The sequence below is a fragment of the Dipodomys merriami genome, unplaced genomic scaffold, assembly GCF_024711535.1.
Source record: "Dipodomys merriami isolate MVZ:Mamm:240054 unplaced genomic scaffold, mDipMer1.0.p SCAF_29, whole genome shotgun sequence".
NCBI classification, from domain to species: Eukaryota; Metazoa; Chordata; class Mammalia; order Rodentia; family Heteromyidae; genus Dipodomys; species Dipodomys merriami.
In genome coordinates this window covers 8,441,119-8,466,167 of record NW_027204381.1, presented here as the reverse complement: position 1 = coordinate 8,466,167, position 25,049 = coordinate 8,441,119, and the positions used below count along the sequence as shown (strand labels likewise).

General features: G+C 42.1%; 1 protein-coding gene across 1 annotated transcript in view; it reads right to left on the bottom strand.

Moving 5' to 3' along the window:
- The window catches only part of Barx2 (BARX homeobox 2), a 76,806-nt gene that overhangs the window by 10,093 nt on the left and 41,664 nt on the right, over nt 1-25,049 (bottom strand). Inside the window, exons 2-3 of the mRNA XM_070038094.1 lie at nt 4,548-4,845; nt 742-826 (exon numbers count right to left, since the gene is read on the bottom strand). Of these exons, the coding sequence (XP_069894195.1) occupies nt 742-826; nt 4,548-4,845 (383 nt within the window). The remainder of the gene's footprint in view (nt 1-741; nt 827-4,547; nt 4,846-25,049) is intronic.

Genomic DNA, 25,049 nt, shown 5'->3' with positions numbered 1-25,049 from the left:
CAGTGGAGACCTTTTCTAAAAAATACCTGAAGAAAGAGCTGGAGTGTAGCTCCAATGGTTAAGCACTTGCCTAGCAAGTGGGATGCCCTGAGACAAATCCCAGCACTGCCCCACCCCCCAGAAAAAAGAAAGGATAAATGATAATGACATTGAGACCCACAAAACAGGTGTTTTAGTCCCAGTATATTTAAGAAAGACAAAAATACTCATTTGCTAGGAACTAGAGCCACAGTATGGAAATACTAGAGCCATTGTAAGGAAATGAGGTCATTAGACTATGTACTTTGGAGTACTTGCTAACATGCCAGTTCCCAGACCCATCACAAATTATAGAACATAAGTCTTGGGAAGGAGCTTAGACCCTGTATTTCCACCTGCTTTTCAAGTGGCTATAATGCCCACTGAGTTAAAGGATGCTTGAATTACAAGAGTAACAGAACAGATGTGCCCTTACTGTCACCTTACCAGAGGGTTCTGCCCTCTATTCTTAGTTATTGGTGGGAGGCAAAGCAAATGATTTACAAAGGCTAGAAGGCAAAGGTCAAACTAGCAGCTAAGAAGCCAGTGGGCTTTCTTCCTCTCTAATTTCTAAGGGAACCTTGTAAAAGAGCATCTCTTATTAAGAAGGCATTCCCATCCTACAGCCCAAATGACTGAATGGTCCTTCCTATCTCCCAACAACCCCTTGGTAGGAATTCTCCACTGTAAGATGAATGAAGTTAAGACTCTCTCCTTTCTTACCATTTTCTTCCATTTCATCCTGCGGTTCTGATACCAAGTCTTCACCTGCAGCTGAGTGAGTCCCAGAGACTGGGCCAAGTCCAACCTAGAAGGCAGGAAATACAAAGGAATAGTGAGGAAGACAGGAGAGAATAAGAAAGATGGGTTCCTAGTGACCCACTCTGGGCACTTACAGGACTTTTCTTTTAAGAATCTTATGAAGAAATGTGAGACTTAAAATTAAACAAGACAGCCACCCTGATGATCATCTGGGATAGCCCTCAAGTCTTTAGTTCACTTGGAAAGGATGACTGAGCCTTCCTCAGAAAGTCCTTTTGCTGATCTGATGGTCTTCACCCTGATCTTCCACGAAGTGTGTCCTCTGACCCAAATCCCAAACCAGAAATGAAGTCTAAAGTAAAAGGTATGTCATTCCACTTTCAGGAGATCCCTTTCTCCACTGCTTCCCACAAACCAGCAGCCAGCACAGGGTCCCATGATCTCAAATGGCCTCTCATCTCTTCATATGTGTTAGTCCTACCTCCTAACCAAACAGCAAACCTACCAGGTCATTTTATCCACAAAAAGTGGATGGTCCACCTATGTGCTGACTGGAAAAACTGTCTTCCTGAGCCAATGCTAGCTTCCACCCTGCATAGTGAAGCATTGTACACTTGTAAAGCAGCAGCAGCAGCAGCAGCAGTGGCTACCACTGTGTAAAAGTCCCCAGGTTTCTGACCATTGCCATTTGTGCTATAAGGCCTACTGTTTCACAGAGGCTTACACAGGCACAAACCTGTGCCATCAGAAGTCCTGGGTTCATGTTCTCAGCTGCAACTTTCTCTACCCAAAGAGATGGATACATTGGTAAGATCAGTGGGCACCAGCCCCAAATATTTTAGGTGCTAATTCTTGGTGGTCTCACATATAGCTACCCAACTACTGCCATCTCACTCTGACCAGAGTGCACAGATCAATCAGTCTCTGATAATCATAGTAGAGTGTACCCTCAAGGACTTCTAAGCTAGTCTTAAATCTGCATTCACCTAAAGCTGCTCATTCAGACTGAAGGACAGCTCAGAGTTTTACTGAAAATGAATCAGAGAACCAAGCCAATAAATGTCCAGTGCCAACAACAGCTAGCTCTTCCCATTATAAAAGCACCCATGTTCCAAGTAGTCTATACTGAGAACCAAGAACCCAGGGGTCTAATCTCACTGATTCTGGCTTCCCAGTGCTCCATGGGCTCTGTTGATTGGCCAAGTTCTCCTGTCTGGGCTGTTGCAGAGGGTTCCTCACCCCCACCTACCATGGACCTTGCGATCCTGGTTCACCTGAGGCCATCAGGTGCATTAGTCAATGGAAGGTTCACAGCTCTGCCAGTGCATTAGCAAATGCTGTTAGCTCACTTGGGAAAAATGCATCCTTGACTCACTCTGGCTACAGAAACCATTGACTGTCATCAGCTTTCTCTCATTACCTGCCACCGTTACAAATTCTCACTTCCCTGCATATTCACTTAGATGGGTCACCTAGGAAACCAGGGAAACAAACAAGGAGGAAGGGGGAGCAGGAGCTGCAGGAGGAGGGAGCACCCATGGCCTTGGTCACGTAGGGAGGTGAGGAACATGTGGAGGGTGGGGCTAGCAGCAGCTTCCATGCCAACCAGATGGTCCCTTCCTCTCCAGGCAAGTGAATCAGTCCTGTGTTGGTCACCTGAGAGATGCCTGGGCAAGTATCAAGAAGCCTCAGGAGATTTATAAGAGAACTAATATTTTTTGTAAAAAAAAAAAATAGCTAGAAGCTAGCTCAGAAGTCCTTGAAGGCACGCTCTATTTTAATAATCAGAGACTGATTGATCTGTGCATTCTGGTCAGAGTGAGATTGGCAGTAGTTGGGTAGCTATATGTGAGACCACCAAGAATTAGCACTTAAAATCTTTGGGGCTGGTGCCCACCAATCTTACTAATGTATCCATTTCTTTGGGTAGAGAAAGTTGCAGCTGAGAACTTGACCCCAGGACTTCTGATGGCACAGGCTGGTGATTGTGCTGGCCTCTATGAAAGAGTAGGCCTTATTGTGCAAATTTTCTGAAAAACCCCTGTATCCTAAAACCCTTCAGGTATACCACCATGCATATCATATCACCATAGCACCATAAATAATGGTGCCATAAGGCTCTCAGTTACCTGCCAGGGACATCACCATACCATGGAACGTCTATCTGTGAAATCCCTTTTCACAGATCTGTCTCCATTGTCTATCAAAAGCAACCCCACATGCACAGGTCCAACACAGAACTCACCTCTTTCCCCACCAGGGCCCCCTTGTCTGTCCCCACCCTTCTCACTGCAGAAAAAGGCCCCCACAAGAGGTTCAACTCTGTCTCTCTTCCTTCCCTAAGATTCCCTATCCATTCCATCTTCAAAATAGTTCTCCCATGTATTTTCTCGCCTCTCTTCCCATGGTCTAGAGCCTCTGTACCTCTGCAACCATCCTGGATTCTCTTCTAACTGGTTTCCCTGCTAATCAATCAGTTATGGAACCACCAAAGCCATGATTCTGCGATGTCTGTCAGGTCATGTCATTTCCGGTTCTGGCCTGTTTAAACAGCAAAGCCCACATTCCTCAGCCAAACATACCAGACCCTTCCTACCTATCCAGATTCATCTCCTATACTCACAACTGGAGCCAAGATGTCCCAACCACCTGTCATTCCCTCAACATATCTGGAAGATACATTACTGTACAAGGAATCACCCTTTGCTGGAACCAAATCCCTTAATTATCACCTCCCCTGAGAAGCCTTCCTGACCTGTACCTGCCACACACATAGCGACATCTTTGGGTTTCAAGGCCACTGGCACTATATGACATTGGTATTGGCTCTTTAACTGCAGCTTCTATAGCTATTCTTTCCCTATGGTCTCCTTCAAAGTAGAGCACTGTATATTGTTTTCTGGCATCAGAAGCCCTGTACCCATGAAACCCTCAGCAAACAGCCGATGAGGTCTGGCTATGATATCAGTCTTTTAGAAGGTAGTTACAGACTCCTGTTTTACTTCCATTTGTGGCACAGTTGCTAATAATAGCTTCAGAGAATTATTTGTGTTTCTTTCTCATTTGCTTTGACAGGACCGAAGCTAGGCCTCATGTGGACATGGTGGTGAGCAAGAAAAAAAAAAAGACCTAGAAAAATCCCCTTAACTCATAGACTCACACATTATCTCAGCATCTCAGACTTGAAGGAATGAGGCAAGATACACACTCTTGTATATTTTGCATTGAAGATGTAATTTTAAGAGATGGAAGGGGAGTATTGGGCACTGGTGGTTCACAAGAAAAGTAGCTAATCCAGATCTTAGTCAATATCTGTAATCCTGATCCCAGGAAGTTGAGATCTGAAGTATCACAATTCAAAGCCAACCTGGGCAGAAAAGTCCTTGAGACTCTATCTCCAAAATAACCAGCAATGGGGAAAAATGATGGAAGGTGCGACATAGGTCAAGATGTATATGTACTCATAAATTATAAATTCACATGTTGAATTAAGATTTCTTTGTACAACTACTGTACTTAAAGGTAACAGAACAAACAAATAGCCAGCAAAAACTTGGGCTAAAGGCATGTCTCAAGGGTAGAGTGCCAGCTGGGTAAGCAGATTGAGCAAGTGCAAAGCCTTGAGTCCAAGAATTACTGAGTCCAAGTCCTTGTATTACTCCTCCCAGCCTCCCCCCGCAAAAAAATGTGGAGGTACTGAGGCTCTGCATTCCTCTCAGAGAGCAAAACTCCCCTTCACATTACCTGCAGAACACTCACCCACTCACCTGTCTGGGGTGGACAAGTACTTCTGCTTCTGGAATTTCTTCTCCAGGCCCATGAGCTGCAGCTCAGTGAAGATGGTACGACTCCGGCGAGGCTTCTTCTGCCGAGGTGTGGGCTGCTCTGCCTCTGACTCGCTGCTGGCTAACACCTCACCCGGGGCCTCCACAGAGGCAGCCTCAGTGGCTGGGTGGCGGGACAGCACAGGGGTAATTCCCGCAGTGGTGGGGACCAGGTGGGAGATGACCGTGGGCTGTCGGGTGATCACAGAAAGGAGAGGATAGGCCCGAAGAGAAGGGGCACCTGGAAAACACAGCAGAGAAACAGGTCATCATAAGGGGCAGTGGGTGGACAGAGGTTGGGGGCCCAAAGAGGACATTTGCTGAGACCCGTCCCCAATGGCAGAGCTTCCCCCTTGGGTGTGAGGGAGGAAGTGGGGATGAAGAAAAGGCATCTGGAGATGACAAGGGAAGAAAGGCTATATGAGCTTTGTTCAGTTTAGGGTATGAGACTATCCATGCACCGCCTCAGCTACAAAAAAAAGTGCCCCACAAGTCCTCTGGTTTTAAGTAAATCTATTCCCAATCACCCAAAAAGGCCAAGCAAATGAAAAGAAGTCATCAGAAGATACTAGAAACACATATGTCTCAATTGCAAAGTCGATTTGTAATATTCAAACATCCTGCGAACAAAGACCTGTAGTCTTTCTATGTGTATGTGCTAGCACTAGATGGAGCTTGAACTCAGGGCTTACTAGCTGTCTTTTTGTTCTTTCATTCAAGGACAGTGCTCTACCACTTGAGTCACACCTCTACTTCCGCTCTACCACTTGAGTCACACCTCTACTTCCAGCTTTTTGCTCAGTAACTGAAGATTTAAAAAAAAGCCTCTCTATTTGCCTGCCTGGGCTGGCTTTGAACTGGGATCCTCAGATCTCAGCCTCCTGAGGATCGAGGATTACAGGCATGAGCCACTGGAACCCAGCTACAGCATTGGATTTAAGATGTCTTGATCATGACCTATAGACATCATTTTGTCTTTCTGGGCCTCCATTTGGGCATACTGATAGTAAAAGTAACTAATTTCAAAGAGCTCTTCGAAGTCTTTAATAAACTGATGCCACAAAAGTATCTCTCAGTCCACTATTTGGAAATAAAAAAGTCTCAGGGTTGCCTTGTGGGTCTAAGTGTAGTTCTAACAACAGACTATGGAGAGGAGATAAGGCAAGCAAGTGCCAACCAACATCCACTGTTCTATGCTAAACCTCATTTATGTCATAGGAGCCCCCCAGGAGCTACTTGTGAACCAGCTCTCCTCTCTGGTTTGGCATTATTCATCTTACTCATGTTTTAGATGCCAGGCCAAGTCATTAAAACAGCTACATTCTCTTGTTCTTTGAGTATACTCCTAGCAAGGCCGGGCAGAAACCACAGAGTTGTTAACTATCATTAATCACCAAGTGCTATATCTACCATGAACTCTGCAGCCAACTCTAATACCCAAGCTTTTATGTTATAGATTCAAGAAAATTTAAGAAAGAAAATCATCTGGGAACAGTGTTTTACAGCAACAAAATGAGGCTACTAGTTTCATACACATACTACAAGGTATGTGATAGAAAGAAACCCTCTGGAGGTTTTTGCCTTTTCTTTTAATAAGGACTACCTTTCTCTATCAGGTTACTTTTTGATCTAGAAATGTAGGAGCTAACCTAGGAAATGGATAATGCCTGCATGTAAGTCCAGCTTTTAATTACTTTGTGTGTGTGTGTGTTCCAATAAAACTTTATTAACAAAAACTACTGGAGGGCCAGATTTGATTCATGTTATCACTTTAAAAAGTTACCTTTGTTTTGCCTAGCATGGAATATTATCTAGAAAGTATGTTAATATAATGGCAAAAGCATGAGGCAATCACAATACTGTTGATATTAAAGTTTTACCAATAATTCATACCAAGAAGTATCTACCACCAAGTCCCCAGTATGAGTTCTACTTGCCCATGTATACAAGGATTTGTAGACAAGCATATTTACTGTCATGAGGAGGGAAGACAGCCATACAAAATAGAGGAGAGGACAGAGAAATAGCAAAAATACGCAAGCAAACAAACAAATGAACAGGATCCCCAGGTGTCCCAATACCTGGTACTTCTGTATGATTTTGCCATACACATGAGTTATATGCATCATTTTAAAAAAGGAAGGCTAAGTTTGGGTGGAATTCAGGGCCCTTCACTTGCTTGGGATACTCCACCACATGAGCCATGCCACCAGCTTTGTTTTTGCTGCCTTTCTTGTGTGTGTGTGTGTGTGTGTGTGTGTGTGTGTGTGTGTGCGCGCGCGCGCGTGGGGCTTGGCCTTAGGGCCTGGGCACTGTCCTTGAGCTCTACCACAGCTCCATTTATGGATTTGTGATGGCTGATTGGAGCTAAGAGTCTCATGGACTTTCATGTCCCAGCTACCTTGAATCATAATTCTCCCACTCTCCACCTCCCAAATAGGACCACTGCCCCCACCAGGAGCCAGTTTTGATAGGTTCTTTTAAAAAGCAAACTCCATTAAAAACTTGGTAAAAATTACACTGACCTTATTAATTCATTTAAGGAAAGATAGATCCTTTAATGATTCTGCCATCTGATAAATAGAAAACCCAATTGGGGATTACTTTTCTAAATGGCTTCTGATGATGTATGCAATTTGGGTCTATATGTATTAAACCTGGCCAGGCAGTGGTTTGTACATGTAACACCAGATACTCAGGAGACAGAAATATGGAAGACAAGTTCGAGGCCAGCTTGGGAGGTGGGGGGCACGGAGGGAGTTAACAAGATGTCATCTAATAAAGCATGCTGGTTGTGTGGTGATGTGGATCTGTAATTTCAGCTACACAAAAGGCATAGGTAGGATAATCTCTATCCCAGAGCAGCCCAGGCTAAAGGGTAAGACCCTATCTGAAAAAAGAAAAACTAGAGTGAAAAAGGGCTAAAGGTATGGCTAAAAGTGGTAGAGCGCCTGCCTAGAAAGCACAGTACCCACAGTTCAAACTGCAATACAGGGAAGGAAGGAAAGGAGGGACGGAGGGGAGAAAAAAGAAAAAGAGAGAGAAAAGAAAGAAAGAAAGAAAGGAAGTGGCGCTGTAGCTCAAGTGGTAGAGCGCTCGCCTTGAGCTGAAGAGCTGAGGGACAGCGTCCAGGCCCAGAGTTCAAGCCCCACGACCGACAAAAAAAAAAAAAAAGAAAGAAAGAAAGAAAGAAAGAAAGAAAGAAAGAAAGAAAGAAAGAAAGAAAGAAAGAAAGAAAGAAAGAAAGAAAGAAAGAAAGAAAGAAAGAAAGAAAGAAAGAAAGAAAGAAAGAAAGAAAGAAAAAAGAAAGGAAGGAAGGAAGGAAGGAAGGAAGGAAGGAAGGAAGGAAGGAAGGAAGGAAGGAGAGAGAGAAAGAGAGAAAGAAAGAGAAAAAAGAGAAAGAAAGAAAAAGGAAGGAAGGAAAGACAAAAGGAAGGAAGGAAGGAAGGAAAGAAAGAAAGAAAAAAAGAGGGAGGAAGGGAAGGAAGGAAGGAAGGAGAGAAAGAAAGAAGAAAGAAATAAAGAAAAAGAAAGAGTGAGGAAGGGAAGGAAGGAAGGAAGAAGGGAGGCAAGGAAGCAAGCAAGCAAGCAAGGAAGGAGGGAAAGGGGGAGAGGGAAAAAAGAGAGATTAAACCTTATGAAAACATCCTTTAAATGAAAAACATAACTTCGAATGAATGTTAGTGACAGAAGAAAACATCTGAATCACTGAAGTCCATAGGTTCAAGAATTCCTTAATCCAATATTCTCAAGCAAATTCCCTGACAAAAATCACACTCCCCCACCCCCGCTCCACCTCTTGCTCAGAACAACACCCTCTGAGATGCTGAGAAATACTCCTCAGGATTCGTTTTAGGAGGAGAACTCCTGTAAATAAATCCAACTATACAGCAAGACACTGGCTTTGGCTCCTCTGCATTCAATTTGGCTCTAGGTTTGGAAGGAAGAGGCTGGCTGGGACAGGTCTGTGGCTGATGGGCATGTGGCAAAGCACTGAATCTCCTGGAGGAGACAGAAACCCAGGAGACAGAAAAGTGAGATCACCAACAGCTACCTTCAGCTAGCTGTTTGCTATCTTTCTGTGTTTTCATATATGTCCCGATTTTCTACCAAATAGCTTTGACCCAGAGCTTGTAATTTTAGAGCAGTTACCAGTCAAGAGGAGTTCTGAGATCCAGCCATATCTAGAGTTTTGCCTTACAATTCTGAAGATCAAGGCAAAATTCTGTGTTAATGTCTAATTCCTGGGAATCCTCACCATGTGCAAATATGGCATGCAGACAGCTGAGCTGCCCTGTTACTCTGGACCATTTACATATGCTTATGAAACTCAAACACATTTTTTTGCTACTGAGAGAGAGTGATGACTGTCATAAGCCAGAGACACTGCTTAAACAAACACATTTCTAATTGACAAAAGGCATGTCAACATGACCACACTGAAGGCATTTTCTAAGAATTGTTTTTCTTCAACCTTACCCAATGTTTGGTTATAGGATGAATATCATAACTTCATGTATCACGTACCTAGAAATACTTCCTTGCCCAATGTTTATCCTTTTAGAGAATTCTTTGAGATTTAAAACCTGAGTACATTAGAGGCTGTCTGTGCTCACAAGGGGAATTTGAGAGATGTGTATCAATCAGTAAGCTGAACAGCTCCTAGGCTCTCCATTCAAGTGTGTGTGTGTGTATGTGTGTGTGTGTGTGTCCCAATACTGGGACTTGAACTTAGACCTCACACTCTCACTGGACTTTTTCACTCAAGGCCAGTACTCTACCACTTGAGCCACAGCTCCACTTCTAGGTTTTTGTTGGTTAATTGGTGATAAGAGTCTCCAGGTTTGTTTTGAATCTCAGACTTCAACTTCCTAAGTAGTTAGGATTACAGGCATGAAATACTGACTCCCAGCTGCAGCCATGAATTTAATCAACCTCTGATTGAAGTAAGATATTGGCAGTACTGAGGTTTTGAACTCGGAGCCTCACGCTTGCTAGGCAGGTGACCTCACTACTAAGCCATGCCTCCAGCTTTTCTTATGACTTTTTAAATATGGTCTTGCTTTCTGCTGGGGTGTGCACCTGGGCTTCCAAGCAAACACATTAGATGTCTCGCGTAGCTAAGGTAACTGCTGTGTACCACCACATCCAGCTCTCCCTTAAAAAGAAGTCCCATGAGCTTCCCTACCAAGATTGGCCTCAAACCAAGATCCTTCCAACAAGGATGACAGGTGTGAACCACTGGCACTCAGCTTGAATTGAAAACTTTTATTTTTAATGTATGATGGGGGCTGGGAATGTGGCTCAGTGGTAGAGTGCTTGCCCAGCATGCACAAAGTCCTGGGTTCGAATCCTCAGCATCACATACACAAATAAAGTCAGAAATGGTGCTGTGGCTCAAGGGTCAGGGACAGTGCTCAAGCCCCAGGACTGGCCAAAAAAAAAATGATGGCAGGGGTGAATTTTTCCCAAATATGCTGTGTAGGAATGGCAATACCACAATTCATATATAGGCTCATTCCAAATTAAATTTTTAAAAATGAGTTTTCCCTACCCATGTGTACTGTTTGCCATTGTTATTTAAATAGTGAAGGATGATAACTCTTTACATGGACTTTTCCTTATAATTGGTATCGTAAGTAATCTAGAGGTGATTAAACATATTCCACCGGGTCTCAATGGGTTCTGGTAAATACTGAATAGCTTTATGTAAGCAACTTGAGCCTCCTTGCATATCAGTATGTACATGGACAGGGGATTCTGGAACTAATCCCTACGGATACTGAAGGTGACATATTTCCAGATCCTGAATGTGTGGAAGCTGAAGCATGTGGCCGTGCGTGATCCGGGCACAGTCTCCCTCGGGCTGCGGGCCCCAGCACACCTCAAGCCTGGCTTCATGGCAGAAACCTGTCTTCCTCCAGCCCTGAGCAAAACAACATATCAACTGCCCACTTTCCCTGGGGCTTCTGTTCCACATCTCCCAACCCCAAACAGACTTTCCATTCTCACATTTCCAACTGACACAAACACAGGCCAAAGGTCTGAGTGGATAAGAATCTCTAAGCTGCCTGCCTGACAGATTTACGCTCCAGAAATGTGTGACCTATATGAAAGCTTCAGAGGGCCATGCCACACGCACACACTCAGATACAGGTGCATTCATGGGAGCCTGAAAGAGATTCAGGAGAAAGACTGCACAGCAATAGCTGAAATCCCTGGGGGGAAAAACCCATTCATACCAAATAATTCACAAGACTCCCATTTCTACCAACTGCCTAGTAGATTTGGGTACTAGAGAGAAAAAGCCCTCTACCACCACCTCTATAAGTCAAATCGATACCAGCTAGGTTACTGTGCAGATTTAAGGCATTAAAGTATATGAAGTACCCAATGGGCTTTTAATTGCTTTCAGTTCTTTTCTTTTCCTCCTTTTAACGTAGTTGTTTGATGCTCTGATGGGACCACATGAACGAAGATTAATTTTCTAATCAAGAAAGCAGAGCTGCTTGTAAATCCTCTGTGAGTTCAGACACAAGCAACAGCCCCATCAACCTCTTCCTTTCTGCCCAGTAGAGGTCTTCAGATGCCCTTGTAGTCTTGTGCAGAGATAGCCAGCAACCTGAGTGGCAAAGAGGAACCAAAGCAAAGGCTAAGCTATCCACACATCTTCTGAAGACTGCTGAGGCACCAGAATCAGTAGTTTTGGTTTGGCGGAACGAAAGCTAGAGATGTAGCTCAGTGGTACAGTGCCTACTTAGCATGCACAAGACCTTTGATTGCATCCCTAGCACCAAATACAGAAGGGCCACCGAACAGCTTGCAAGTCCCAAGGCATAGCCCTTGTTAAAGTTAATAAAAGGCAAGGAAGGATAAACTTGGTGAGGAAGGCACCAGACAAAACCAAAATCAGCTTCTATAAAGTGCCAGGAAAACAGCTATGGGGTGGTTAAAATTACTCTGTCCTACTTTATGCTGAGAGTGAGCTGAGGGAAGGTTGGACTGAACCTATGCAGTGACTGACTATAAGCATGGGAAATAAGGGACAGGAGGGAGGGTAGGAGTGGGACAATGGAAGGGAATAGGAAGGAAAAAGAGAAGGGAAAAGGAAAGGGGGAGGAGAAGGGAAAGGAGAGAGAATAAAGATAAAGAAGCTCTGAATGGCATTTAATTTTGTTATACATGAAAGTTTCTGGCCAGCAGTCTTGCTGAATGAAAAAGGCACACACTTATGGCTTTTTATGAATAAAAAAGTGGAGCATTTTGAGAAGCCATTGCAAAGACTAACTAAATGTGTTAGGCATGAACTGCCTCAGTAAGAGGGAGCATTAGCATTTGATGAATTACATGTAAGTGAATTTTTAAATGAAGAATAGAGCCAGGCACCTATGGCTCACACAAGTTATCCTAGCTACCAAGGAGGCTAAGATCTGAGGATCTAGGTTTGAAGCCAGCTTGAGTAGGACAGCCCATGAAACTCTTTACTCCAATTAACCACTAAAAAGCCAGAAGTGGAACTGTGGCTCAAGTGGTAGAATGTCAGCTTTAAGTGAAAAGCTGTAATGAATTTTATTCCAAAATCCATATGATAGCTCCAGGATGTAGGCTCTGATATAGCTACCTACTTAGAGGAAACAAAAACCAAGTTAAGAAGACTCACAAAGGTTCAAAAACAAAGGACACAGAGATGGATCCAGGAGCGACCCCTGAGGAAGTGTAGAAAAATGAAGAAAGCTTGGGAAGCAAGCACAGGGTTTCCAGAATCTTGGCAGGCTGATTGCATCACCTTTTGGGGTTTGTTATTTTGTAGAGACAAGCTCAGTCTCATCACATTCGATCTGCCACGTCATCAGATTTGGAGATGCCCACAAAGACACAGAGCGACACTAGGAGCTGGGAATTGTGAAACTGGCCAGGCAGATAGATTTCTAGGCCTTCCTATGCTGTCTGCTAGTCATCATCTTCTATGAGCTTCTGCCAGCCCTCAGCTCCTCAGCTGGCCAAGGACACACTAGAAGTGCTCTGGTCTTTTTTATCCCCTCCCTGCCCAGCCATTCTGCTGTCTATGCACACCTGTTTTCCCGCACACCTCCCAGGCCCTTGCTCATGGAAAGCTGCCCACAGCAGCTGTTGTTTATTACAAAGACAGAATTAATCACTCCTACCTTGATGTACCCACACTTTTTGTTTGTGTCCTTATTCACCCTTACTTAATGCAAACCTTGAATTGCCAGTTAATTTGTTTACCCATCTGCTTCTCATCAAATCACAAACTTCTTCAGCACAAGACACAAATCAAAGAAGACTCTAGTGTTTGGACCCATTCCCCCCTCCCCCAATGAATGTGTAAAATCTGGAATCCAGAGAGTAAGACTGGAGATGAATTGCTGACCCTGTTTGCTCTGTAGCCTGGATCAGATCATTTTAACACCTCTGTTTTCTCTTCTAAAGAGACCATAGCTGAGCGCTGGTGCCTCATGCCTGTAATCCTAGCTACTTAGGAGGCTGAGATCTGAGAATCAAGGTTCAAAGCCAGCCCAGGTAGAGACTCTTATCTCCAATTAACCAGCACTCTTTTTTTATTCAGATGCTCATTTAGGAGAGTCAAGTAAAGGTCCCTATTTTACAGGTACCTCAATTTATCACAAAGTCTCAACCCAGCTCTCTCACACTAACCTACCTCCTCTCTCTGCCTCTAACAATGATTTCTGTAGGGTTCTGTGTTCAGGAGGACACAAAATGATCCTTGGATCACTGTCACCACCATCAGAGAATTCAACAGCTACAAAGTTTTGTGCTAATGGCAAAGACATGAAGAGGCAAAAATTCTGATCTCTACCTTCAAGGGGTGAATTATTTAACCTGAGAACTAAGAAGTTAAACTAACAGGTAGATAGGAAATGAATGAGCATGTGGCAAATGCTGAGAGGCAGAAGAATCACATGAATTCAGGATAGGCAACTGTTTTCCATAGAGTTAATGCCCAGCAGTGGGGTAGGAGGAACAGCTGGGTCATAAATGGAAAGGAAAGAATATTCTAGAGGCACTGTCAAGGAACCCACATGACTGGTATAAGAACAGGGGCAAATATACAGGAGCTGGAAGGCTCAAAACCTTGTTATTGATCACTAGATTTCAAGAACTGACAAATCAGAAATCTGTCTTGGGGGAATGTTTGGGAAGAAAGGATGAGGTTTAAAGTTGAGGTGATGATTGGATATCTAAATTTCAAGGACTGACACAAACTGGTGCTCCCAAAGGGTCTTAAGTTGGTTTTGTTATTCACCCACATTGAGGGACTGCAAATAGGAGGAGAGTCCTCAGAGGAAAGACTTAAGAACCTCAGAGTAGATGGCCTTCACCTTCACCAACATGGCTGGACAAGGAAAATAAACTAATAGAAGAGACAGATGTTCTAGTCTAGTCCAAGAGGGATCACAAGGAAAGACTGCAGATTCAAAACAAACTTCAAGAATGGGAAACTTTCAAAAAGGTTAATTATCAAAGCAGCTTATGAAAACAGCATATCTTGATCAATGTCACCTCTTTCAACAATCTCGCCCACCCCTTCCCTCACTTTTCTTGATTTTTAGGTTATATATTGGATTTTTTTTTTTGCTGTTTAACAAAATTTTATGTATACCATACGTCTCAATCTGTGCCATCCCTTCAACATCTTCACCCTCTTTCACCCATCCCTTCTCTTATTTTTCTCAATTCTATAGTATATACAATGAATTCTTGCCTGCATTCTTCCTCATTCTCCCCTTCATTTTTCTACTCCTCCCTTGGTCCTACCATCCCATCTTTTCTTTTTTTTTCTTTTCTCTTTCTTTCTTTCTTTCTTTCTTTCTTTCTTTCTTTCTTTCTTTCTTTCTTTTCTTTCTTTCTTTCTTTCTTTCTTTCTTTCTTTCTTTCTTTCTTTCTTTCTTTCTTTCTTTCTTTCTTTCCTTCTTTCTTTCTTTTTTGTCAGTTGTGAGGCCTGAACTCTGGGCCTAGTCGCTGTTCCTGAGGCAAGCACTCTACCACTTGAGCCACAGTGCCACTTCTGGTTTTCTGGTGGTTAATTGGAGATAGGAGTCTCACAGTCTTTCCTGCCCCGGCTGGCTTTGAACTGTGATCCTCAGATCTCAGCCTCTTGAGTAGCTAGGATTACAGGAGTGAGCCACTGGCACCTGGCTCCATCCCATCTTTTAAGTACTCATTTCCTGGTACTTATTTTGTTGGGCTTTGACTTAGTCTCTCTCCATAGACTCTATTAACTTCAGTTAATTCATTTGTAACCACACAAGCAATTTTTTGATGTGTTTAATACTTCCCTCTGACATTTGCACACCTATATTCATGGTTTAGGGATAACCACCTGGGAGGAGGCACATGATAATTATTGGATCACAGAGCAAGGTTTCTAGACAACCATCCTTTCTGCAAACCAGCCCAGAGGTCCAAAGGCAAATTCCTGTTTATCCAGGAAGAGACCACTTCAAAGTTAGATGATCCTATGCTAAAATGTGATTTTACAAACCCAAATGGAATCCATTCTATTACCTACACATCTTGATACTGGCTTAGATTTCTCAATGGCTTGCCCAGGATGCCAATCATTAGAAATAAAGGAGAACAAAATTGAATTCAATGAATTGTGAGATCTCTAGATATTGGGCCAAGAACGGGTGAAAACAAGGCAGAAGTTGGACCAAGTCCTTGCCTAGCTCATGAAAGACTTCCTTTCCTTTCTCTCTTCCTCAAGCCATTAAGATCAAGTGGCAGCCAGTGTATTTCCAGCCATGAAAAAACAAAATCTGATTGATATCAATATTTCCTCATTTCTAAATCACTCTTCAAAGTACTTACCATAGTAAAGAAACAGCTGTAAGATTTTAGAACATAGTGAACATCAATTGTGCAGAAGCTGGTACCCAGTAGACAACCTGGACTAAAGAAAGTTGGCTTCACATTTAGCCTGCCCTGAACCAGATCCTGTCTATTAAAATCCAATTCTACCTGCAGCAACTCTACTTGGCTTGTTCAGCTCACAGTTCATAGTGAAGTCTTTCTCTCTCAATTTTCCTCATCTGTAAATGAGGGAAATAAGATGCTTTTATAGCTCCTTTTTGGTGCCCAAAGACAGCCATTTTGAATGCTATCACACTGAGATACTTGACTTATGAGTTCAATTTGAAGTGTTTGTCTACTTCCTTCTCCTCTTCCTCCTCTTCTTCCTCTTTCAGTACTGGCATTATACTCAGGACCTCACATTTGCTAGTCAAACAGTCGACTAGTTGAGCCATATCTCCAGGCTTTTTGTTTTTGTTTGTTCGTTAATAAGAATCTGTGGCTGACTGTCCAGGCTAGCCTCAAACTCAGATCCTCCTCTCTCCCAAATAGTTGTATAGGTGGTACCACTACACCTAACCCTTTGTCTTATACTTCTATCTTATCTGTTTACAGAATACATCAACTGAGCAAACAGTTGAATTAAACAGAGATGCAAAGAAAACTAATACATACATAGAAACTCCTCCAACTCTGCAAAATCTCCTTGGTTCGTAGGAAGTGGGATGATAAACTATTTAGTAGTCTGATATCCCCACAGATAATCTAGATTAACTACTGCAAGCAAAGGATTATATTTGCATAATTCTCATCTTGCACAAGTAGGACTTGGAGGCTCTGTGATTTACACCTAATGACATATTGCAAACAAAACATAACCTGGCTTTTGAAGGCTGAGGCAGGGAGCAGTAAACAAAGTGATAAAGCAAGCACAACTTTGAACTAGGTCCTCTGAATAAGGGGACAATGTATGTGTGCATTGCCAACTGAGGCCAAGGCCATTGCTTGCCAAGTACTGTTGGGCTATCAGCACTCAGTGGTCTCTTTCATGTGACCTATTTGAGTATGTCAGAGATCTTCAGGTGATCATCAGATACACCGCCAGCCCATTCGTAACCTTCTCCTGGCAAGTTTCTCTTAAATAGGACCAATATATGTTTAGGGCAAGAGGAGGCAAGAAAAAGCAAGCCTGTGATTGCATGACAACCCAATACCCACTAAAATAATAATAATGATAATAATCATAGCATACTTTATGGTAAGGGCCTCAGGAACGGACAGGCTTTCCAACAGCAGAGAAGCTCAACAAACCACTAAATAAATCTTCTATCTCTTCAGTAAATATAGCAAAGGAAGGAAAAGGAGAGGAGAGGGGAGAGAAGGGGAAGGAAAACACTACAATATAACTCAGCTCTTCCTTACAAATCTGTTCAATGACTAGGGGTGTACACCTGGAATCTGAATCTAAGCCTAGTTGGTTCATGGTCATCCTCTTTTAATTATATTATGCCACCTTACAAAATTCTGGAACACAATTTACCTTTCTGGTAAGTACGTTTCTGGTACTTTAGTGCACCAAGCTGTAGGTATATATTAAGACATTGTTTTAAAAAAAACAACCAAGGGGCTGGGAAGATGGCTCAGTGGTAGAGTACTTGCCTTGCATGCCTGAGGCCCTGGGTTCGATTCCTCAGCACCACACAAGCAAAAAGAAAAAAGCCGGAACTGGCGCTGTGGCTCAAATGGTAGAGTGCTAGCCTTGAGCTGAAGAGCTGAGGGACAGCGCCCAGGCCCAGAATTCAGGCCCTACGACCGGACCAAAAAATTTAAAAAAACAAAAAAAAAAAACCTCCTGCATCTTCTAGGCTGTGCTAATGAGCTAGTGCTAACTTAGACTGCTTAAAAATAATTACAACTTATCTCAAGCCTCCATAGTTTATGTGACTTGGCACCAAATTCCCAAAAGAAAGACAGTCAAAGGATGCCCTTTTGTTCTTTCTTAGATCACAATTTCTTTCTCAATAGGAAGTAATATAATTCAATGTTGAAAACTAAGAAAATACATAAAGAAAAAATAGCTAGATGTTACTATCTTGTGCCCGTAAATCCTAGCTACGCAGGAGGCTGAATCAAAGGATGGCAATTTAAAGCCATCTTAACCAGAAAAAAGTCTGAGACACTCCATCTCCCATTACCAAGCCAAAAGCCAGACTGGAGGTGTGGCTCAAATGGTAGAGCAAGCAAACCAAGTGAGCATCAAGTCCTGAATTTAAGTCCCTCTACCAGAAAAAAAATAGTTGTACATATTCTCACACACAGAAAAATCAATGATGTTCACAACGTTCTAAAAGACAAGGAATGTATTGTAGGGGAAGAACATATGAAAGAAACATGAGAATCATATAACGCATTATAAGTACGTTCAAAATAATAGCAAGAAAGAAAAAACCACTTGTGTCCCTGTCTTGGAGTTCATTTCACTTCACATCATCTTATGTGGTCATATGTACATAGCTTTTACCCCTGTTTTCACGGTATCTGATTCCGGTGTCCTGCATCTTGTATATACATTTTATAATTTGGGGAGGGGAAAGGATATAACAAAATGCTTAAATGATACAGGTTGACCCATTGTAACAATAAGTTGTACAAGACACTATGTGGGGGGAGGGAGGAGGTGGAGAAGTGGGAAAGGAAGGGATGGTAGGGGAAAACAAAGGAGGTAACAATGCTTGATAGGAAATGTACTCATTACCCTACTCATGTAACTATCACCCCTCTGTACAGTATTTTACAATTATATATATATATATATATATATATATATATATATATATATATATATATGGAAAGAAAAAAAAGACAAGCGATGACGTATTTGGGCAGGCTCTTCTCTATCTAGGAGAAAGATGACTCTTCAGTTTCCATCCAGGTAGGAAGAGGGCAACACATTCTGTTCCCTGGGGAATGGCTTGTGCTAAAATAACGTGACACTCTAAAATTCACTGACTCAAAAATAATGACCCCAGTACCAAGACAAGAACTGAACCAAGACATACACATGGGCAATGGACTCAGATTTGTAGCCAAATGCCCAGGCATTTTCTCATTTTTCCGTGAACTACTTTTCCATTGCAAAATGGGCATTATTCCTAGATGTCTATATTAATGTTGCTTTGGGTTTCCCTTCATTAGACAAATTTGCCTCCCTAGTTGGCAATAAGCTACATTCATACCAAATAATTTGAAAAGCCAGTGCAGAAAACAAATAGACAATTTCTCCTGAGTTCAGAATTATAGACTCAAAAAAAAAAAAAGAGATTCAGTAAATAAACGCAGGGTAGAGTTTTACCAACATTATTTCAAAGCATGTATTTTCACTGTATGTAATGGCACACATCTGCAGTCTCAACACATAGGAGGCTGAGGTAGGAGGTTCTTGAGTTCAAGGCTAGCCTAGACTACATCATAGGACTCTGTGAAATAAGGAAGAAGGAAGGAAAGATGGAGGGAAGGGGGACTGGAGAAATGGAGTGAGGCAGGGGAGAGAGGTAAAATTGTATGATATCTTGTCTGTAGTTAGTAAGATGGCAAACTAGAACAAGATTGTGAGAGTCTATCAGAAAGGGAGAGATTATAAAAATATCAATATAATATTTGGCAGATTTCATTTCACAGACACTGTGATAAACTAAATGTAGGCTATTGTTACCATCTGACAGGGATGCTGCAAATGAGCACAGTCCATCCCAGAATATCCCCCTTCATATGGTAGCAAACTCAATTCTCACCTAATTCTGTCATAACAGCACAGATAGTTTCCACCGCAGCATACCCACATCATTCCCGCAATGCAGCCTATAATCATTTCTGCTGTCCATGATTGACACAGAAAAGAGGATTCTTTTGTGTGCTGGTCCTAAGGCTTGAACCCAGAGTCTGAGAGCCAGGCCTAAATTTCTAAATTTTGCTCCAAGGTGGCACTCTACCATTTGAGCCACAGCTGCACTCCAGCTTTTTTAATTTTTATTTTATTGTTAAGATGTTGTACAGAGGGGTTACAGTTATATGAGTAAGGCGATGAGTACATTACTTGTTAATCATTGTTACCCCTTCTTTCCCTTATTGTTATCCCAATATCCCTTCCCTCCCCCACTTCCCACACTCCTATCCCCCCTCCTCTTCTTGCCACCGGAAGATGTAAAGTTCATTTCCAACATACTCTCCAGTAGGTATCTTCATTGCAATGGGTCATCCCGTGTCCTTATTTCAGCGTTTTGTTATTCCCCCTTCTTTCCCCAGATTAGACATATGTATATACAAGATGCAGGATTTCAAAATCGAGTACAGTGACAACAAGGGATATTCTGGCTTTTTTTTTTTTTTTAGAGTTTATTGGAGATAAAAGTCTCGCAGACTTTTATACCCAGGTTGGCTTCAAACCATGATCCTCAAGTTTCAGCCTCCTGGATAGTTAGGATTACAGGCAGGAGCCACCAGTGCCCAGCTAGAAAAGAGGATTTTTGCATGGTCAACTCATGCGTACCCAAAGAAAAGAGGTTATACATGCAGTGGGTCCTGCAGGCAGTGACTGTTAAAGTGAGCCATAGCTTTCTTCTAATGCATAGGCCTACAGGCTCCTCATCCAATGCTCATTGGGCCTTTCACAACAGACTCTCTTCTCTCCCATCACACATCTGGGAGCAGGAAGAAAGTTGCTATAACTTCCTGTCCTACGAACAAAGCTGAGTGGGAGGCAGGGAAAAGCTGTACCTCCATACCATTGGGCTGGCCACGAGGGGACCTCTTTGTCTGTATTTTTACCCCACAACTGGCAGAAGGCATAAGTGAGTGTTGTGATGTTCTTTGAAGTAAAAATAAAGACATTGGCTAGATATACCCCAAGAACATTCCAAAAACCTCCAAAAAATAGCCTCAAGTAGCAGTTGAATCTCTCTATGCCAACATCTCCATAGAAACCATGCATCCTAGAGGGGAGGAGGAACGAGTTGGTCTTGTACATTTTTAGGCTGTCATGAAGTTATTAGGGTCAGGTCCTAGTTGTCACTTTTCTAAGGTAGTAATGAAATAGAAACCAGTGTTGTCAACTTGTCACCCATCCACTTACTGGTTGGCACTTTGGCTGCTCGGTTCAGGGGGCTGGGGTGAGGGAATGAGCAGTCTCCACTATCAACTCCAAGTATTTTTGGTAGACTCTGTAATTTCCTACTATTCTGAAGCTGTGAGGAGCTAGGTAGTCCATAATTTCAAAATTCCCTGGGTGTCCTAACCAAAGATAAGCAATCAGAAACACTGAACCAGGAGAAATTTCTGAGAAAGTTTCTGTAGGAAGAGCTCATGTTGCCAAACTTCTCTATGCCTAAGCCCTGCTCCTCCTACTTCTACACACCTCAATATTAGCTAGTCTTTCTTAATCAACTCCACATACCTCCACCCCTAGCCACACCCTACTCTCTCCACAATAACCCCCAAACACCCCCCCATGGATAAAGGATCTAAGACCCATCTATGTGGGCATGAGTGCCAAGATGAAACGGTAGATTTCAGCAGTCAAAAGCGAGAAGACTGGAAAGCACGTTCAGATTTAGCCTGTGTACCAGCCAAAGAAGGAACCCACCTGCAGACCCACCCACTAAATGGGAAGGCCTGGTATTTCCAGTGCCTATCCAACCCAATCCTTCTTATAAAGAGATAGCATGAGAAACAGATCGCTAAAGAAATCTCATCTCACCTAGAACAAATCGTATTGAGGTAAGACAAGCTCAGAGAGACAAATGCATATGTTTTCTCTCCTATGCAGAAGCTAGATCTAGACATGATAAATTTTATAGGACTCTGGGCCTTCACACACAGTGAGACCAAAGGAGGACACTTGTAGGAGAGGAACACAAAGGCTCACTATCTATGTGCACCTGGTCATACAAAATAAGGTTTATCAAAATGAACTCCAGGAAATGAAAACAAGAGGTTTTTACTTTGTTGCTGTTTTTGTTTTCTTTTTGCCTTGTTTGTTCATTTATATGTCTTTGGGAGTGTAAGAGGAGGCACAGAAAGGGAGGGACAAAGAGTAAACATATGCAGCAGTGGCACTCACTAAACACTATGTTGAAAGTGAACTATACAACTTGTGGGTAGAGACAGGAAGGAAAAACTGGGAGAGAGCCAGGGAAGGAGTGACATTGTCCAAAAAGAAATATACTCTTTACCTGACTTATATAATTGTACCTCCTCTGTATATCACCTTCATACTAACAATAAGAAATACTTTAAAGAAACAAATCCTTTCTCTAAACCTGGATGGTACAGATTCTGAGTACAGATTCCTTAAGAAAGGAAATAAAATCCCAAATGCATCAGACCCAGTAATAAGAAGCCACAGGAAGTAGAATTGTTTGTGGGACTAATTAAGATATTAATTTACTTCAAAAATATCTTGGGTTCTCTATGGATTCAGGTAAGACTTGACTTGGCATGTGGGCAAGTTTTCTTCAGAGGAAGGGGTACAAAGGAAAGGAAGGAGGGGAGAGATGTTTATTAAACCAAGTCTTTTTCAAATTATATTTATTTTATTTTTTTCAAATTAAATTTATTTTTAACTAATACATAAAACACTTAAATTATATGTGACTATGGAGTACTGTTTTTGTTTTGATACTCAAAATCAAGGTAAACCCATTGCTTCAAACATTCACAATTTATTTATAGTGAAAATATTCCAAATCTTCTAAGTGTTGGAAACATTTTGCACACTATGACTTAATTTGTCGTCATCATTTGGTGCACTAGCAAATCAAAACCCTTTGTTTATATATCACTACAACTGGTCTAGCTCCTCCATCTTTACTTAGGCTTGATTAGCAACATTCAATTCTCAATTTTGATCATACCAACTTTCAATGTGTGTGTTTGTGTGTGTGTGTGCGCGCGTGCGTGCGTGTGTGTGTGTGTGTGTGTGTGTGTGTGTGTGTGTGTGTGTTTGTGTGTGCCAGTCCTGAGGCTTCAACTCAGGGTCTGGGTACTATCCTTGAACTTTTTTTGCTCAAAGCTGGCACACTTGAGCCACAATGCCACTTACACTATTTGGTGGTTAATTGGAGATAAGAGTCTCATGGATTTTTCTACTCAGGCTAGTTTCAAACCTTGACCTTCAAATCTCCATCTCCTAAGTAGCTATGATTATTGGCGTAAGCCGTCAATGCCCAGCTCTGATCACATCAACTTTTATATTCCACATATTCAAAAGAAATCAAATGATCCTGCCAAAGAGACTTTTTTTTTGGTCGGTTGTGGAGCTTGAACTCTGGGCCTGGGCCCTGTCCCTTAGTTCTTCAGCTCAAGGCAAGCACTCTACCACTAGAGTCACAGTGCCACATCCAGTTTTCTGGTGGCTAACTGGAGATAAGAGTCTCACAGACTTTCCTGCCCAGGCTGGCTTTGAACTGCAATCCTCAGATCTCAGCCTCCTTAGTAGCTAGGATTACAGGTGTGATCCACTGGTACCTGGCTCAAAGAGACATTTATTACCACCATGTTTATTTCAGTTCTATTTACAATAACCAAGAAATGGATCCAACCTAAGTGTCTGTCAAGAGACAGACTAAAGAAAACTTTGTACATATAGACAATTAAAAACTATTTGTACACTAAAAAGAATGACAGGCTAGGATTGTATCTGAATGGTAGGATGCTTACCTAGCCTGCATGAGGCCCTAGGTTTGCTCTTCAGCTCCTTAAAAAGAAAAAAATGAATGGAATCCTTCCATAAGAAACAAAATGGAAATAAATCAAGTCTTGATAAATTGTGTGTGTGTGTGTGTGTGTGTGTGTGTGTGTGTGTGTGCATATTCACACACATGCCTGTGCTCATACAAGGGCTTAAATTCAGAGCCTAGGCACTGTTCCCGAGCTTTTATGCTCAAGGCTGGCACTCTACCAATATGAGCTCCACTTCCAGCCTTTTGGTGGTTAATTCAATAAGAGTCTCATAGTCTCACCTGCCTGTGCTGGCTTTGAACCATGATCCTCATATCTCAGACTCCTGAGCAACCAGGATTACTAGTCACCGGTGCCTGGCTTACATCTTGACTACAGATATCATGCATGTTGAAATATGTATACATATATATATATATACATATTTTTTTTTCTTTCAATAATCTAGGCCTAAGAAGGAATCCAAAGGTTCCAAGACTCAGACATATATAATCTGGTAAGTGGTGCCAAGAACATTTTTCCTCCCCTTGGGGAAAAAGGAGAGATCTGAAGATGCTGAAAAATACACTTAATATACTTCAACCAATGGAATCTAGTAAAGTTGTCATTATCTTTTATGGCAAATCCCTGGAGAGGTGTAAAAACGCAAGCTTGCCACCTGGGATGGTTCAGTAGGAGTATGTCCCATCACATCCTACAGACTTTGATGAATAAATAAGAAAAAAGGGTTTTCCTGATGGCTTCTGAGCTAAAGGAGAGATGGATCACAGAGAGAACAATGGACCAAGCTGACCCCATGAAACCAAGTCAGAAAACATGAGTCTGTTTTATTAGGCAATCCAAGCCTACTGAAAACTCATCATTATCATCAATAACACCATCAAGCCAATTATGAAGAGCCCAATTATGGGACCTATCACAGGGAATGAATCCAGAAAACTTCAAAGTACTAACCCACAATTGCTTGTGAGGTTTATAATGGCAGAGGGGAAGGAATCAAGACCATCTGATGTTGAAATAAAAATGAAAGCTTTCAGATCAGGTTTTAAAATGGAAAGTTATATAAGACAAAATTAAGAATACTGTACTAACTAAAGGTACAAATAGGCAACATGAGACTACTTCTCATGAGATGCTTCATGCCTAGAGCCAAAAAGAACAATGAGCTCATTCATTCATTAATTGCTATCTCATTATTTAGGGGTGTTGTTGACAGCACTATTGTGCACTTTAATTATTTTTGGCCTAAACTCTTTAGCCCTTGTGAAAATCATTAGTAAGAAGGTATTTGAATCTCTCACACCTTGTTCTGGGAGTATCTGCACATACCTTTGATACCAGTAATCAAGGCCAGGGTCTTTTTTAAGCTAACACAACAGAGCTATAAACAGACTCTGATTCACCCCTGGCCTCTCCCAATGGCTGTCATTTGCATGCTATGCTAGCTTGATTTAAAGACATAGACCAGGTATATACATACAACATTACAGAAGCCGGGGGAAGGACACATGGAGGTTTCCCAAGCAAGACTTAGGGACAATCTCCTTGGGCAGAAAAAGTCCCAAAGTTGTGCAAAAAAAAAAAAAAATCAATCAGTGCTTGACCTAGCAGCCACAATTAACATGACAGGAAAGAGCACAGGGAAATAAGAAAACAGATTATTGGCATGCTGAGAATTATTACCAGGGTTCAGAATCAAAAGTTTGTCCCGAATCAATATAATTCCTCTATCTCAGAAGCTCTTAGATAGGTTACATGAAATAGCCTAGGACCCAGGACTAAATTAAATTATAACCAGAATGGAGCTAAATCAAAGGCAATACCATCCTTTTAAGTCTAGTACCTGTCTAGACAGAACTTGAAAATTTTCAGGAA